The sequence below is a fragment of the Haliotis rufescens genome, unplaced genomic scaffold (assembly GCF_023055435.1).
Source record: "Haliotis rufescens isolate VD_foot unplaced genomic scaffold, xgHalRufe1.0.p SCAF_11, whole genome shotgun sequence".
Lineage (NCBI taxonomy): Eukaryota > Metazoa > Mollusca > Gastropoda > Lepetellida > Haliotidae > Haliotis > Haliotis rufescens.
In genome coordinates, this window is record NW_025963791.1 from 44,338,356 (window position 1) to 44,354,450 (window position 16,095).

The following is a 16,095-nucleotide window of genomic DNA, read 5'->3' on the forward strand; positions in this document are numbered from 1 at the left end:
TTGAGTAGTACACACAGATTATAAAATTTATCGAATGAAGTAAATTGAAGTAGATCGGATATTCCCAAATTGTTATGCTGAAATACAGTGTTATTGTTTACATTTACATGCATTCGGCTACAGTGTATTGACATAGTCATTGTGTACATGTTTATGTGTACAATGACATATGTGTATATGTATGTGTGTTGTATAAATCAACATGGCTCAGGGTGGTGAAGATTGGGAGGTCAAGTCTGAAGTTTTGTCTGCTGAAGATGAAGTTAGGATATTAGCTTACTTGAAGGGCACAGGAAGGTATGACATTCATCAAGTTACAACCCAACCAAAACAGAAAAATTTGTTTACATCCAACCCAAGCCAGGGACATGCGTCCACACCTCCAGAGTACTCACCTTTCACTCCTGGTCCAGCAGTAAGTACGAACTCTTGATGTCACCAACAAACTTTCTCGACTTCACATTGGCCTGTATATCAGCATCCATTGAGGATATCTATATTTTCAGGTGAAGATTCTGGCAATAAAGGGGATTCATCCTTTGATACATCCACTGCCACTTTGATACATGACACCTCTCCTGCAGCCACTCTGACTCAGTTGTCATTGCGGAATTCCTCGGATTCACCAGGTGCTATCACCGCCTTGTACAGAACCTTGTCAGAATTTCTCGACACTTGATGGATATTTTGAATGGACAGCTTAAGCCAGATTAAAATTGGAAGTGGGAACAAGAACACCAACACGTCTTTGACACTTTGTTGGTCCAGATTAGAGTAGTTGCCTGTGCCAGTCGAGGGTGGAGGAAAAGTGGAAAAAAACTACACTGCCCATAACGGTATATTATACCCAAAAGACTATGTTATGGATCACTGATTTTGTGCCATAAGCGTGACGCCAATATGTTATCTCATTATATCGGGGGCACGGGTGGCCCAGTCGTCTTAGGCGCCGCGATTCACTGTTGCGGTGTATGTCCAAGATAGATCTACATGGGTTGATCCTCGAGTGCCAGTACACCCGGACTCAAGCGCTCGGACTAAAGTGGCAGTTTGGTGACAGTGATGCTGTTACATACATGGGTTGATCCTCGAGTGCCAGTACACCCGGACTCAAGCGCTCAGACTAAAGTAGCAGTTTGGTGACAGTGATGCTGTTACATACATGGGTTGATCCTCGAGTGCCAGTACACCCGGACTCAAGCGCTCGGACTAAAGGTGCAGTTTGGTGACAGTGATGCTGTTACATACATGGTTTGATACACCGCTACCTGTTGTTACGTCTCGCGGGGACTCTGGATGTATTCTAACAATTGTCCAGTATAACAAGAATATTTCAACCTAAATTTTCTGGTTCGAGCGTGGCTATTGTGGTGTACATTGACAATTTCCTTGTAATCGCAGAAACAAAATCAGAATGTGAAATAACAGCCTTAATACATCTTCCCGAGGCAAGAGAGTTAACTGACTTTAAAAGTCCAGTTTCCACCCTTGCCGAACTAGGCTGGTATTATGGAGTTACATTTTGGCTGGACTAACGAGTTTTTGCATAGTCCAATCAAAATCGCGCACTGAAATCGAAATCCGGTTCGTATACTGTCGTGCAGATTTCGGTCGATTGCAGGATTTGCAAAGCATGTGCACTGCCAACTCGTTGTCAGCCGATATTTTCCAAATCTTTTCATGTTTTTAATGAAGGTGCTCACGTGATTTGATGCATTTCGCGATGTAAGACCCGTTTTGTCACAATATAGATCTTGATTATCGAGCAGATCGTCCTGACTGGGCGCCACCATTTTGTGTGAAGCAAACGCAAGTGATACGAGAGGTGGAATCTGATTGGTCCATAGGAGAGGCTTAGAAGGGACATAACTGGTAATAGCCACTGGTGGCGCTACGATCGAGCCCAGTAATTCCAGCCTAGTTCGGCAAGGTTGGAAACTGGACTTTTAAAGTCAGTTAACTGTCTTCCCTCGGGAAGATGGCCTTAAAATGTGGAATTGTAAGTTTGGGTTCCACAATCAACGGGGACAGGTTTGTACCCCCAACGCAAAAGCTTGTATTTCTTGGTATAGAGGTTAAAAAGCGTCATGGGAACTTTAACCTCTCCTCGTGATAAGCTACGAGGGTTGAAAACATGTCTACCTTGTCAACATAAGAAAAAAGAATAAAGTGTCAATTGATTGGATTGATTGATAGGTGAGCTCAACTGGTCAGGACGTGCCATCCGTGAATGGCGTACATTCCCACGTGTCTTAATTGACCTATGTAACAGTGTCCATAGAAACATCCACATGTCTATATCATTACGGCAGTGAAAGCAGACATTCTTTGGTGGGTAGATTTGGGTGACTATTTGAATGGGACAACTTATGTGTGCAGTTAAATGCGCAGTTGTCTCCTCGCAGGAATTGCTTTAATGATGCGTACAATATGGCGGCGTGTATCAAAATGACTGGGTCCATACCACCCAGCAGGTGGATCATGAAGCTATACCTGATATGTATATTAATACCAACCAACATGCAGTGGTGGGCGTGGTGGGGGAGCATTGGAGTCACACAGGGTCAGATCAATATGTCGTAGCCTACCTATACAGATGTTACCGGACGCTCTAACTCCACCTTGTGGTGCACACTATTAGGCCCGCTACAATTATTCAGTTCGCACAACGAGTACTCTCCATCTCTCTACCCGAGGTGACTGCCTCCCTCCGTGGTCTAGTGGTAGAGCTTCCGACCGGAGAGCGGAAGGTCCGGGGTTCGTACCTAAAAGACGTTGAAATATGGACTGTTCGGCTTGGAGTCAGTATACTGTGTCCGAGTGTGTAATTCATGTTAAACTGTGACATGATATCTCAGTGGGTTAGGCCTATAAAATCGGCCTAATTCGAGACACACAAACACACCTGCGTGCACGTCGCTGTATAGGTGTAATAGTCTTGGAAGCGACGTTAACCCCATTTCACCTCACTTCCCTTGTTGACAGCAAACATCAATCAGTAAACTGTAACTTACGACACGTTTTTAAAGGCACTGAAAAGTGTGCTTCAAGTATATGGCTACTGTCCGCCCGTGTATCGTGGACACTCACTCCATGCGGGCGGCTGCTCTTTTGCCCTTAGCTTAAGGCTTTCCCCGCGGATTATTAAAGTGCACGGTGGCCGGAAATCTAGTGCCTTTAAAAGGCATAAGCATCAATAGTGATGTTCATCAGAAGTTTACAAGAGCGATGGTGCCAGAGAACAGCATTGTATAGGACTAAGACCCCAGGTGTTGGGGGTTGTTTGAGGTTATTGTTTAAACACTAGAGTTATTGTCGACAATACACTGGTACCCTTGCCCCTCCTACAGGGCCCAATAAACCTTGTTGACAATGACAACCTTCGGCAAATAGGGACCTAAATATCGTGAGCAGCCTCCTGCCAATTGTGATAATGACTTAAATTATTATGGATGCTGTCATATCATATGCCAAAACATGGGTCAAAAGAGAACCTGTTGAATGTCTGTCAGAGTGGGCTAAGTCAGTGTGTGATGTTGTCATTGGTAGAATTCACAAACTGAAAAAGAGGAAACAGAAATGGAACAAACCAATGCTGTCCCAGCCAGCTGTCATCCAAAGTCAGGCCGCCCCACATGGGGCTTTTGTTACAAGCCGTGGTGACCATGGATACAGATACATATCTATGTTCAGAGGTTCAGGCAATTGTCAAAATGAAAGCAAATGCCATCTGAAGTTTACTGACAAAACAATGTATGAAATGCTGGACGTAATTGATAACATCTATGTAAATTGTTGTGGTTAGACAAGACGTAAACATTCACATGAGCACCACTTGTGCCCCCTTCTTGCGTATATGTTTCTTTATGCATATGAATTGGAATTTCTGCTTGGATTGAAAAAGTAAAAAGAAGGTAATTTGGCCAAGATGTTTAACTTAAGCTTCAGCTATATCAATGATCCAATATCGTTCAATTATCATCTAATAGCCAATTCCCTTCCACCCTGTGTGTGTCCTTGACTATTATAATGTGTGGGTCTATTTCCACACCCTCTCTCTTGTCCGTGTGTTCCGTCCTGACTTGCATCCTATGTTCGTCGATATTCGAGTTGAAGCGGCGGTAAAATATATATATAGGCTTCCCACGGTCGAGTGCAAGGAGAAATTGTACATCATAAGGAGTTTCCTTGAGCCTGTCACTTATACTACCCAAAAGAAGTTCAGGAACAACTGCCGCTTTCATATTACTACAGTTGGTCATGATATGAAAGATTTACTATTGAAATTGACCGAATCGGGTCTTTCTTAACTTCTATTTGGGTAGTGTCAGTTTCAGTTCTCTGAGTAGAATCTGATCAGGAGTAACACCTCTTTCTCAGTTTCTGATCAATATATATGGTCCTGGTCTGATTATATCACTCAACGAGGTGTCGGACCTGGACTGATTATATCACTCAACGAGGTGTCGGACCTGGACTGATTATATCACTCAACGAGGTGTCGGACCTGGACTGATTATATCACTCAACGAAGTGTCGGACCTGGTCTGATTATATCACTCAACGAGGTGTCGGACCTGGTCTGATTATATCACTCAACGAGGTGTCGGACCTGGACTGATTGTATCACTCAACGAGGTGTCGGACCTGGACTGATTATATCACTCAACGAGGTGTCGGACCTGGTCTGATGACATAATTCAATAATGTGTCGGGCCTGGACGCAAAATGTTGAAAGGTACGACACATCTTCTCTCGATTCTTCATGATGGACTTTGCGGATATAATATGTTTCAACGTACTGTGAGGTGATGTTTTCATAGGCTAGACTTCATATACACTCTACTCTCAATTCGGTCAATACACATATCTCCCAATATCACCCTCAATTCCAACTGGCTTGGTCTCAACTCCATCTTTCTTACTATTCAAGACACACAGGTATCTTCTCTTTTGGCCTCTGTATCCCTAATTCTGCAGCTACAGCAGCTTTAATATATGACCTAGTTCTTGCATCATCCAATAATATATTAACGCGGAACCCCACTGATAGTATAGTTGCATGTGTTCTTTCAGGGGAGCCCTGATCTTAACCTTTTGTTTGAGAAAGTGACTGAGTCACCTCCATTTCCACAACCAAACCATCTTCTGCAAAGTCCAGATTGACTTGTGCAATGCCTGTTCTGAGTGTGTTACCATGTAAGAACCTATTATTGGTTTCTTATTAGCAGCGTTCCATCTCTCGGCAATGTTCATTTTCTTGAGTGAGTGAGTAGGTATAACGCCGCTGTTAACAGTATTCCAGTTATATCACGGCTTGCCAAGTTAATGTGGGAGGAAAGCCGGAAGTGATGCAGGTCTCAGACGTTTACCACTTCGGTGAAACCCACGAACGCGGGTATGGTGTGGACAAACCTAGAAACATAATCAAGGCGAACCGGAATTCGAACCCATAATCATAGGTTTTTGGCTTGTCCAAGGGACGCAACTCTGCACAGCGAATCGTGGCGCCTTAGACGACTGAGCCACCCGTGCCCCCTCATTTTCTTGAACACATGTTGTTCACCACACACCTTGCATACGACATCCAAGTTCGACTTTATGTTTTGTTACAGTTCACTTATAAAAGACAAGATCAGGCGCCAGGAATAAAACTACTTGAGGACTCGGCCCGGCCCCGGTCAATTGTTCACAGGAGCCAAATGAACGACGCACCGGTATCAACCTCACTCATGAAATTGATAACACTCTGTGCCGATTTCTCTGCTGGAATGTGAATGGTCTATCCAGTAAACTCTCAAATAATGACTTTATTTCATATCTGTAACCTTTGACTTTCTTTGTCTATCTGAAAACTTTTTGGATAACGTAGACTATGACTGGTTGCCTGGATATAAAATATTTTACTCCCCGTCGGTGAAATTGTCAGGTCATGGCAGGAATAGTGGTGGAGTTTGCTTTGCTGTTAGATTTCAACAGTTTTGTGTGTTACGTCGAAATGATATTGACAATCTTTTGACCATAGAAATTAAGAAAACTCCCTTCGGTTTACCAAAAGATATTCTGATCTTCTGTTTTTATATTCCCCCTGAAAACTCAACGTATTACGTGAAAAATCCAAATGCTTGCTTATTTGATAAAATTGATAACTTTCTTCTCGACCTATCAGAGTACCAATCTGATTTCTTTATATTACTGTGTGGGGATTTCAATTCTCGAACAGGTACTGAGAATAACCCTCCAGAACCTGAATTAAATCACGGTGATCCAGATATATTTCCTGAAGACGATCCACTTGTGACATTGGTAAACGATCGTCACTGGATGATGTGGTTAACAAATTTGGTCGCTTTCTTCTTAATTTATGTTATGTTTATAACCTGTATATCATGAATGTCAGAGTGAATGGCGACAGAAGTGTTGAACTAACATGTGTAAGTAGTAATGGCAGTAGCACTGTTGACTATTTTATAGCGCCAGCTGAATTCTTCAGATTTGTTGATTGCCTAACTGTTGGGGGGAGCACAGACTCCGACCACTTTCCTTTAGAACTACAGTGTGCGTTTTATAATCCTGTATCGGAACCATTATCAGAGGATATATTTTCTGACAGTTTAAGATGGAATGAATCTAAAAAACCTGACTTCTTACGATGTCTAAGCAATACTTTTGATGAGGTGTCTGACACCCTGTTTCATACTTTGAGGAGTAATATGCATGATGCGGTCGATCTCTTTATAAACATTCTTTTGGAGTCTGGCAAATGTATGAAACGACGCTCGTGTTCAAATTTAGTTCCTAAAAAGCTGTTCAGTTTAAACGGTAAATGTAAAGAACACAAGAGATCAGCCAGAAGAGTCCTTCGCGAGTTTCGACGAAATAGATCAGAACTAAATAGAAGTTATTGTAAACCAAGAAACAAATATAAAACAGAATGCAGACAACACCTTAACTCTTTCAGACATCTGAAATTGAATAAATTAACCAACTCATTAAAGAACTCAAAGCATTTTTGGAAAGTGATAAAATCTCTACGTAATCCAGTCATTGCACGTAATAATATTACAGGTCCTGAATGGCTTCTCCATTTCAAACAGGTTTTTGGAAATAACCATATTTTCGACGACAACATCCATGATGTTGTTAATGATGTAAATTTATCTGATGTTGAGCGAGATATTTTAGAATCGGAAATCGAAGTCGCTGAAATACACGATGCCATTAATACACTTAAATCAGGTAAATCTCCAGGCCCCGATGATGTCCTAGCTGAAATGTTAAAAAGTTCAAAACATATCATTACTCCCTTTTTGCACAAATGTAGACACTTGGTAGATATCTGGCAGACACCTGGTAGATATCTGGCAGACACCTGGTAGACACCTGGTAATTATCTAGCAGACACCTAGAAGACACCTGGTAGATATCTGGCAGACACCTAGTTGACACCTGGTAGACACCTGGTAGATATCTGGCAGACGACTGGTAGACACCTAGTAGATATCTCGCAGACACCTAGTAGACACTTGGTAGATATCTGGTTGACATTTGGTAGACACCTGGTAGATATCTGGTAGACATTTAGTAGACACCTGGTAGATATCTGGTAGACATTTGGCAGACAGCTGGTAGCCATCTGGCAGATACCTAGTTGACATCGGGTAGATATCTGACAGACACCTGGTAGACACCTGGTAGATATTTAGCAGACACCTAGTAGACACTTGGTAGATATCTGGCAGACACCTAGTAGACACTAGGTAGATATCTGGTAGACATTTGGCAGACAGCTGGTGGCCATCTGGCAGACAACTAGTAGATATCTGGCAGACACCTAGTAGACACATGGTAGATATCTGGCAGACGACTAGTAGATACCTGGTAGATATCTAGCAGACACCTAGTAGACACTTGGTAGATATCTGGTAGACATTTGGTAGATATCTGACAGACACCTGGTAGACAGCTGGTAGATATCTTGCAGACAACTAGTAGACACCTGGTTGATATCTCGCAGACACCTAGTAGACACTTGGTAGATATCTGGTAGACATTTGGTAGACACCTAGTAGATATCTGGTAGACATTTGGCAGACAGCTAGTAGCCATCTGGCAGACACCTAGTAGATATCTGGCAGACACCTAGTAGACACCTGGAAGATATCTAGCAGACACCTAGTAGAAACTTGGTAGATATCTGGTAGACATCTATTTGACATCTAGCAGACACGTGGTATATTTCTTATATAGACTGATTTTTCCGAAGTTGAGAAAGGCGATATTTTCATTGCAGTGAACATAACACTTGATAATTCACTGCAGTGAACATAACACTTGATATTTCACTGCAGTGAACATAACTCTTTGACGGAACTATTATCGTACAAGAGTTACCTCCCATTAAGTAGGGAGTTGTCTCCCTTTATCGTAAGTGACTAGCCCGGATACAAACTGTTGACGTCCTTTTTACGTTGGGTCCACATTGACAAGGCAAAATAATGATAGACGGTCGTTTATGGAGTTAATATCACTTCTTGCCATGTGTTATTCTCTCGAAAATGTTTCCTTAGAAACTGTAAATTTCTCATTGAACTCGTCAATCGAGACTGTTCGTTTCGCAAAGTGCCATTTTTGTTACTTGACCAGCGTGTATTCTTTAGCTTCCAACAGCAGTCTCTTAATTTTCAAGAATATTTTGGGTTACAGTTGATTTTGTATATAATCATATCTGAATGTATGATGAAGAATTTTCGTGACCCTCAATATTTTTTTATACTTTTGTTTTTATTTTTGTACGATTTTGCAAACACGAAACTACTTTATAAGTCGCAAATACAAGGGGTGATGAACCGTCCCTGTCTGTTATGTAGGGGGAATTTACGTTTCAAGGTTTTACATTTGTAATGAAATAATTTAATTTTCTGGTAGACGACTACACAAAAAAGTATATAATAAATAGGATACACACTAAGTAGACATCTGGTGGATCACTGTTAGACATCTGGTAGATCACTGTTAGACATCTGGTAGATGACTATTAGACACCTGGTAGATCACTATTAGACATCTGGTAGATCACTGTTAGAAACCTGGTAGATCACTGTTAGACATCTGGTAGATCACTGTCAGACATCTGGTAGATCACTATTAGACACCTGGTAGATTACTGTTAGACATCTGGTAGATCACTATTAGACACCTGGTAGATCACTATTAGACATCTGGTAGATCACTGTTAGACACCTGGTAGATCACTGTCAGACACCTGGTAGATCACTATTAGACACCTGGTAGATCACTATTAGACATCTGGTAGATCACTATTAGACACCTGGTAGATCACTATTAGACATCTGGTAGATAACTGTCAGACATCTGGTAGACACTATTAGACATCTGGTAGATAACTGTCAGACATCTGGTAGACACTATTAGACATCTGGTAGATAACTGTCAGACATCTGGTAGACACTATTAGACATCTGGTAGATAACTGTCAGGCATCTGGTAGACACTATCAGACATCTGGTAGATAACTGTCAGACATTTGGTAGACACTATTAGACATCTGGTAGATAACTGTCATACATCTGGTAGACACTATTAGACATCTGGTAGATAACTGTCAGGCATCTGGTAGACACCTAGTAGACATCTGGTAGATAACTGTCAGACATCTGGTAGCCACCTAGTAGACATCTGATAGATAACTGTCAGACATCTGGTAGACACGTAGTAGACATCTGGTAGATAACTGTCAGACATCTGGTAAACACCTAGTAGACATCTTGTAGATAACTGTCAGACATCTGGTAGATAGACATCTGGTAGACATCGGGCAGACACCTGGTAGATATTTGGCAGACATCTTGTAGACATTTTGCAAAAGTGTAACAGGTAGATAAGTTGTTACAGTCAGCAATATCCTCATTGACCTAGCTGATACGCGTCATCGTATCCTGACTGTACGGGATGTTACTTAAAAAATCAATCACTGATTTATATGATCCGGCCTTAATTATGACTCCCGTGAAAAAGCTGGAACAATTCTGATGTTTCAACCACAAATACATAAGCAGCAGCATTAGTAGTATCAGCAGTTGTAGTAGGAGGAGGAAGGGAGAAGGATGAGCAGCAGCAGCAGCAGCAGCAGCAGATGTGGAGGTGGAGAGGAGGAGGTGGAGGGAAGAAGTAGGAGCAGCAGTAGTAGTAGTAGTAGTAGTAGTAGTAGTAGTAGTAGTAGTAGTAGTAAAGGTAGTAGTAGTAGTAGTAGTAGTAGTAGTAGTAGTAAGAGGAGGTGTGGGGAGAGAGAGGAGGAGGTGGAGGTAGTAGTAGTAGTAGTAGTAGTAGTAGTAAAGGTAGTAGTAGTAGTAGTAGTAGTAGTAGTAATAGTAGTAGTAGTAGTAGTAGTAGTAGTAGTAGTAATAGTAGTAGTAGTAGTAGTAAAGGTAGTAGTAGTAAGAGGAGGTGGGGGGGAGAAGGAGCAGTAGTAGCATCATTAGTAGCAGTACAGCTTATTCGTAGCCATAGTAGTAGTAGTCAACCAACTCACTAATTCCAAAGACACGAAGCAAAGTACATACATCAATCAATGAGCGGTGGTCAACAAACTCAAATAAAAATTTTTAAAAAGATATATGTCATATGTTTTTAATGAAAGCAAAGACCATAGCTTCATCTTGTATAAGTTGTCTCCCCTACAGATATCAGAACATCCCATGATTGGTGTCTTGTACAAAGACTCTCTGACACGTTCCCTGCTCACAGTTTTATAACTTAGGGTCGACTTGTATTTCTTCTGAATATGAAACAAATAATAATTAAAAATCAAAAGTTAAGACGAATGGTCCTTATAGTTAAACCTGTAATAGTAGACTGTTCTGCAGAATTGGCACAATGATGATAAAGAAGGATTGTTTGAGTTAGCTGTGAATTCACAAAGGATCCTCACAGTGAAGGAGGTAGACTGGCACACTGCATGATACACCACCAATGCTTAGCACCAGCCGGGGCTCCAGATACCGTTGAAGTTGACAGGGTTAGATCGAGGGTCAGAGGGTGGGTCCATTGCTGGCACCCGAGTCCCATTCTTCAGGGCCAGCATCTGCAGCAGGAAGTTGACGAGGTTTGGGTTGTCCTTGGAGATGTCCTGGTGCTCCGTGGGGTCGGCGCTGATGTTGTACAGCATGACGTTGGGGAGGGGAGAGTCGTCCATGACGGGGACGTCTAAGTCAGACCCAGCCGGAGGGTACCATCCTGAGTAACCAGGGTCTCCAACAATCAACTTCAGGTCTCCCCACCTGAGTGCTGCGGCGTAGTGGTCGTCGTAGATGTTGTAGACAAATTGGTTCCTGACGCTGCCACCTCCATTGAGGATCATGTCGACCTGACTCAACCCATCAATGTCCAGCTGGCTGGAGTCTCCCCCCGCTATGTCCATTAACGTGGGATACCAGTCCACGGCGTGGAACAGACCAGGATGTGTGTAGCCTGTCTTCTTCAGCAGAGTCTTGCTGTAGACGAAACCCGCTCCCCTGGTGCCTCCCTCCCAAAGTGTGGCTTTCCCGCCCCTCAGTGGCCAGTTATTTGCGCCTTGACTAGGAGGCCCACCGTTGTCTGTTGTAAACACAAGAAGTAGGTTGTCCATGAATCCAAGGTCCTCGAGGACAGAGGTGATGTTGTACACAGCATCGTCCAAAGCACTCACCATGCCACTGTATACCATCCTATTTAAATCATGAATGTGGCTGTATCGGTTTGAATATTTGGTCGGTACCTGCAGTGGTTCATGTACAGCTTGGAACGGCAGGTAGAGATACATCGGCTTAGATTTGTCATGATTCATTATGATGTCAATGGCTCTCTTCGCAAACACGTATGTGGAGTATTCCCCTTGAGCGTCTTTGTAAGCATCTGTCATGTTCCTGAAGTCATAACCATAGTAATCAGCCACCTCGTCCCTGACATGTGTGAAGTAGTCCTCCATACCTGCATAGTAGCCCATGAAGGTGTCAAAGCCTCTGTAGGTGGGCGTGTACTTCAGGTTACAGAAGCCTAGGTGCCATTTGCCGACCATGTGGGTATCATACCCGAGGGTCTTCAGCCTCTGTGGGATGGTGGTCAGGTCCGCTGGCATGTACTTGGGTTGCTCTATGAAGATCACGTTATCCTGGAGCCCTGTGTGGTAGGGAAACTTGCCTGACATGAAGCAGTTTCTGGAGGGGGAACACAGTGGCTGGACATAGGAAGAGTTGAGGATGACGCCTCTATGGGCGAGACGGTCAAGTGTCGGGGTCTGGATGTCAGGGTTGATCCAGCCGACGTCGTTCCAGCCAAGGTCATCTGCCACGATGAAGACGATGTGTGGTTTGTCTGCAGCAGAGCTGTGTTGAAGACATGTGACGGAGGCAACAAACAGGACACACAGCAAACTCATGTCTAAGCGTGTGTAGCCAGCTCAGTAAAACAGCTTTGTGTTTGTAACACAGTGTGTGTGAGTGTCAGATAGAGGTAAGCGTCGTTGCTTATCGTCCCCAGGCCAGCCCACACTGAATACACCTGTCTGGTCTAATTTTACGCAAATGTTGGTCACTGGAACATGCCTTGTCATACCTTATCAGTCACTGTACAACTGTGTGAGGGGAGAAGGGAAGGAGCGTACAGCCTGTATGTCGGCTTTGTCAAAGAATGGAATCAATGGAGTAGATTGCAGTACAATTATGAAGTCACAGACTTTAACAGGAAAAGAAATATATTCAACAATTGTAATTATTTGGTATTCCACATATTACAAAGCAAACATAGCGAAATTGCAATACATGAATTTTGAGTAGTATACACAGATTATAAAATTTATCGAATGAAGTAAATTGAAGTAGATCGGATATTCCCAAATTGTTATGCTGAAATACAGTGTTATTGTTTACATTTACATGCATTCGGCTACAGTGTATTGACATAGTCATTGTGTACATGTTTATGTGTACAATGACATATGTGTATATGTATGTGTGTTGTATAAATCAACATGGCTCAGGGTGGTGAAGATTGGGAGGTCAAGTCTGAAGTTTTGTCTGCTGAAGATGAAGTTAGGATATTAGCTTACTTGAAGGGCACAGGAAGGTATGACATTCATCAAGTTACAACCCAACCAAAACAGAAAAATTTGTTTACATCCAACCCAAGCCAGGGACATGCGTCCACACCTCCAGAGTACTCACCTTTCACTCCTGGTCCAGCAGTAAGTACGAACTCTTGATGTCACCAACAAACTTTCTCGACTTCACATTGGCCTGTATATCAGCATCCATTGAGGATATCTATATTTTCAGGTGAAGATTCTGGCAATAAAGGGGATTCATCCTTTGATACATCCACTGCCACTTTGATACATGACACTTACCCTGCAGCCACTCTGACTCAGTTGTCAATGCGGAATTCCTCGGATTCACCAGGTGCTATCACCGCCTTGTAAAGAACCTTGTCAGAATTTCTCGACACTTGATGGATATTTTGAATGGACAGCTTAAGCCACATTAAAATTGGAAGTGGGAACAAGAACACCAACACGTCTTTGACACTTTGTTGGACAACATTAGAGTAGTTGCCTGTGCCAGTCGAGGGTGGAGGAAAAGTGGAAAAAAAACTACACTGCCCATAACGGTATATTATACCCAAAAGACTATGTTATGGATCACTGATTTCGCGCCATAAGCGTGACGCCAATATGTTATCTCATTATATCAGGGGCACGGGTGGCCCAGTCGTCTTAGGCGCCGCGATTCACTGTTGCGGTGTATGTCCAAGATAGATCTACATGGGTTGATCCTCGAGTGCCAGTACACCCGGACTCAAGCGCTCGGACTAAAGTGGCAGTTTGGTGACAGTGATGCTGTTACATACATGGGTTGATCCTCGAGTGCCAGTACACCCGGACTCAAGCGCTCGGACTAAAGTGGCAGTTTGGTGACAGTGATGCTGTTACATACATGGGTTGATCCTCGAGTGCCAGTACACCCGGACTCAAGCGCTCGGACTAAAGTAGCAGTTTGGTGACAGTGATGCTGTTACATACATTGGTTGATCCTCGAGTGCCAGTACACCCGGATTCAAGCGCTCGGACTAAAGTAGCAGTTTGGTGACAGTGATGCTGTTACATACATGGTTTGATACACCGCTACCTGTTGTTACGTCTCGCGGGGACTCTGGATGTATTCTAACAATTGTCCAGTATAACAAGAATATTTCAACCTAAATTTTCTGGTTCGAGCGTGGCTATTGTGGTGTACATTGACAATTTCCTTGTAATCGCAGAAACAAAATCAGACTGTGAAATAACAGCCTTAATACATCTTCCCGAGGCAAGAGAGTTAACTGACTTTAAAAGTCCAGTTTCCACCCTTGCCGAACTAGGCTGGTATTATGGAGTTACATTTTGGCTGGACTAACGAGTTTTTGCATAGTCCAATCAAAATCGCGCACTGAAATCGAAATCCGGTTCGTATACTGTCGTGCAGATTTCGGTCGATTGCAGGATTTGCAAAGCATGTGCACTGCCAACTCGTTGTCAGCCGATATTTTCCAAATCTTTTCATGTTTTTAATGAAGGTGCTCACGTGATTTGATGCATTTCACGATGTAAGACCCGTTTTGTCACAATATAGATCTTGATTATCGAGCAGATCGTCCTGACTGGGCGCCACCATTTTGTGTGAAGCAAACGCAAGTGATACGAGAGGTGGAATCTGGTTGGTCCATAGGAGAGGCTTAGAAGGGACATAACTGGTAATAGCCACTGGTGGCGCTACGATTGAGCCCAGTAATTCCAGCCTAGTTCGGCAAGGATGGAAACTGGACTTTTAAAGTCAGTTAACTGTCTTCCCTCGGGAAGATGGCCTTAAAATGTGGAATTGTAAGTTTGGGTTCCACAATCAACGGGGACAGGTTTGTACCCCCAACGCAAAAGCTTGTATTTCTTGGTATAGAGGTTAAAAAGCGTCATGGGAACTTTAACCTCTCCTCGTGATAAGCTACGAGGGTTGAAAACATGTCTAACTTGTCAACATAAGAAAAAAGAATAAAGTGTCAATTGATTGGATTGATTGATAGGTGAGCTCAACTGGTCAGGACGTGCCATCCGTGAATGGCGTACATTCCCACGTGTCTTAATTGACCTATGTAACAGTGTCCATAGAAACATCCACATGTCTATATCATTACGGCAGCGAAAGCAGACATTCTTTGGTGGGTAGATTTGGGTGACTATTTGAAGGGGACAACTTATGTGTGCAGTTAAATGCGCAGTTGTCTCCTCGCAGGAATTGCTTTAATGATGCGTACAATATGGCGGCGTGTATCAAAATGACTGGGTCCATACCACCCAGCAGGTGGATCATGAAGCTATACCTGATATGTATATTAATACCAACCAACATGCAGTGGTGGGCGTGGTGGGGGAGCATTGGAGTCACACAGGGTCAGATCAATATGTCGTAGCCTACCTATACAGATGTTACCGGACGCTCTAACTCTACCTTGTGGTGCACACTATTAGGCCCGCTACAATTATTCAGTTCGCACAACGAGTACTCTCCATCTCTCTACCCGAGGTGACTGCCTCCCTCCGTGGTCTAGTGGTAGAGCTTCCGACCGGAGAGCGGAAGGTCCGGGGTTCGTACCAAAAAGACGTTGAAATATGGACTGTTCGGCTTGGAGTCAGTAAACTGTGTCCGAGTGTGTAATTCATGTTAAACTGTGACATGATATCTCAGTGGGTTAGGCCTATAAAATCGGCCTAATTCGAGACACACAAACACACCTGCGTGCACGTCGCTGTATAGGTGTAATAGTCTTGGAAGCGACGTTAACCCCATTTCACCTCACTTCCCTTGTTGACAGCAAACATCAATCAGTAAACTGTAACTTACGACACGTTTTTAAAGGCACTGAAAAGTGTGCTTCAAGTATATGGCTACTGTCCGCCCGTGTATCGTGGACACTCACTCCATGCGGGCGGCTGCTCTTTTGCCCTAAGCTTAAGGCTTTCCCCGCGGATTATTAAAGTGCACGGTGGCCGGAAATCTAGTGCCTTTAAAA

At 43.2% G+C, this 16,095-nt stretch overlaps 1 protein-coding gene across 1 annotated transcript; it reads right to left on the minus strand.

The window, feature by feature from the left end:
• Positions 1-10,634: 10,634 nt before the first annotated feature.
• Positions 10,635-12,537, minus strand: LOC124123110 (arylsulfatase B-like). Its single transcript, XM_046486381.2, has one exon. The coding sequence runs from the start codon at positions 12,434-12,436 to the stop codon at positions 10,997-10,999; it is 1,440 nt and encodes a 479-aa protein (XP_046342337.1). The 5' UTR covers positions 12,437-12,537; the 3' UTR covers positions 10,635-10,996.
• Positions 12,538-16,095: the final 3,558 nt, after the last annotated feature.

Coding starts and splice junctions, on each gene's coding strand:
- LOC124123110 (XM_046486381.2), bottom strand. CDS start 12,436: ATGAGTTTGCTGTGTGTCCTGTTTGTTGCCTCCGTCACATGTCTTCAA.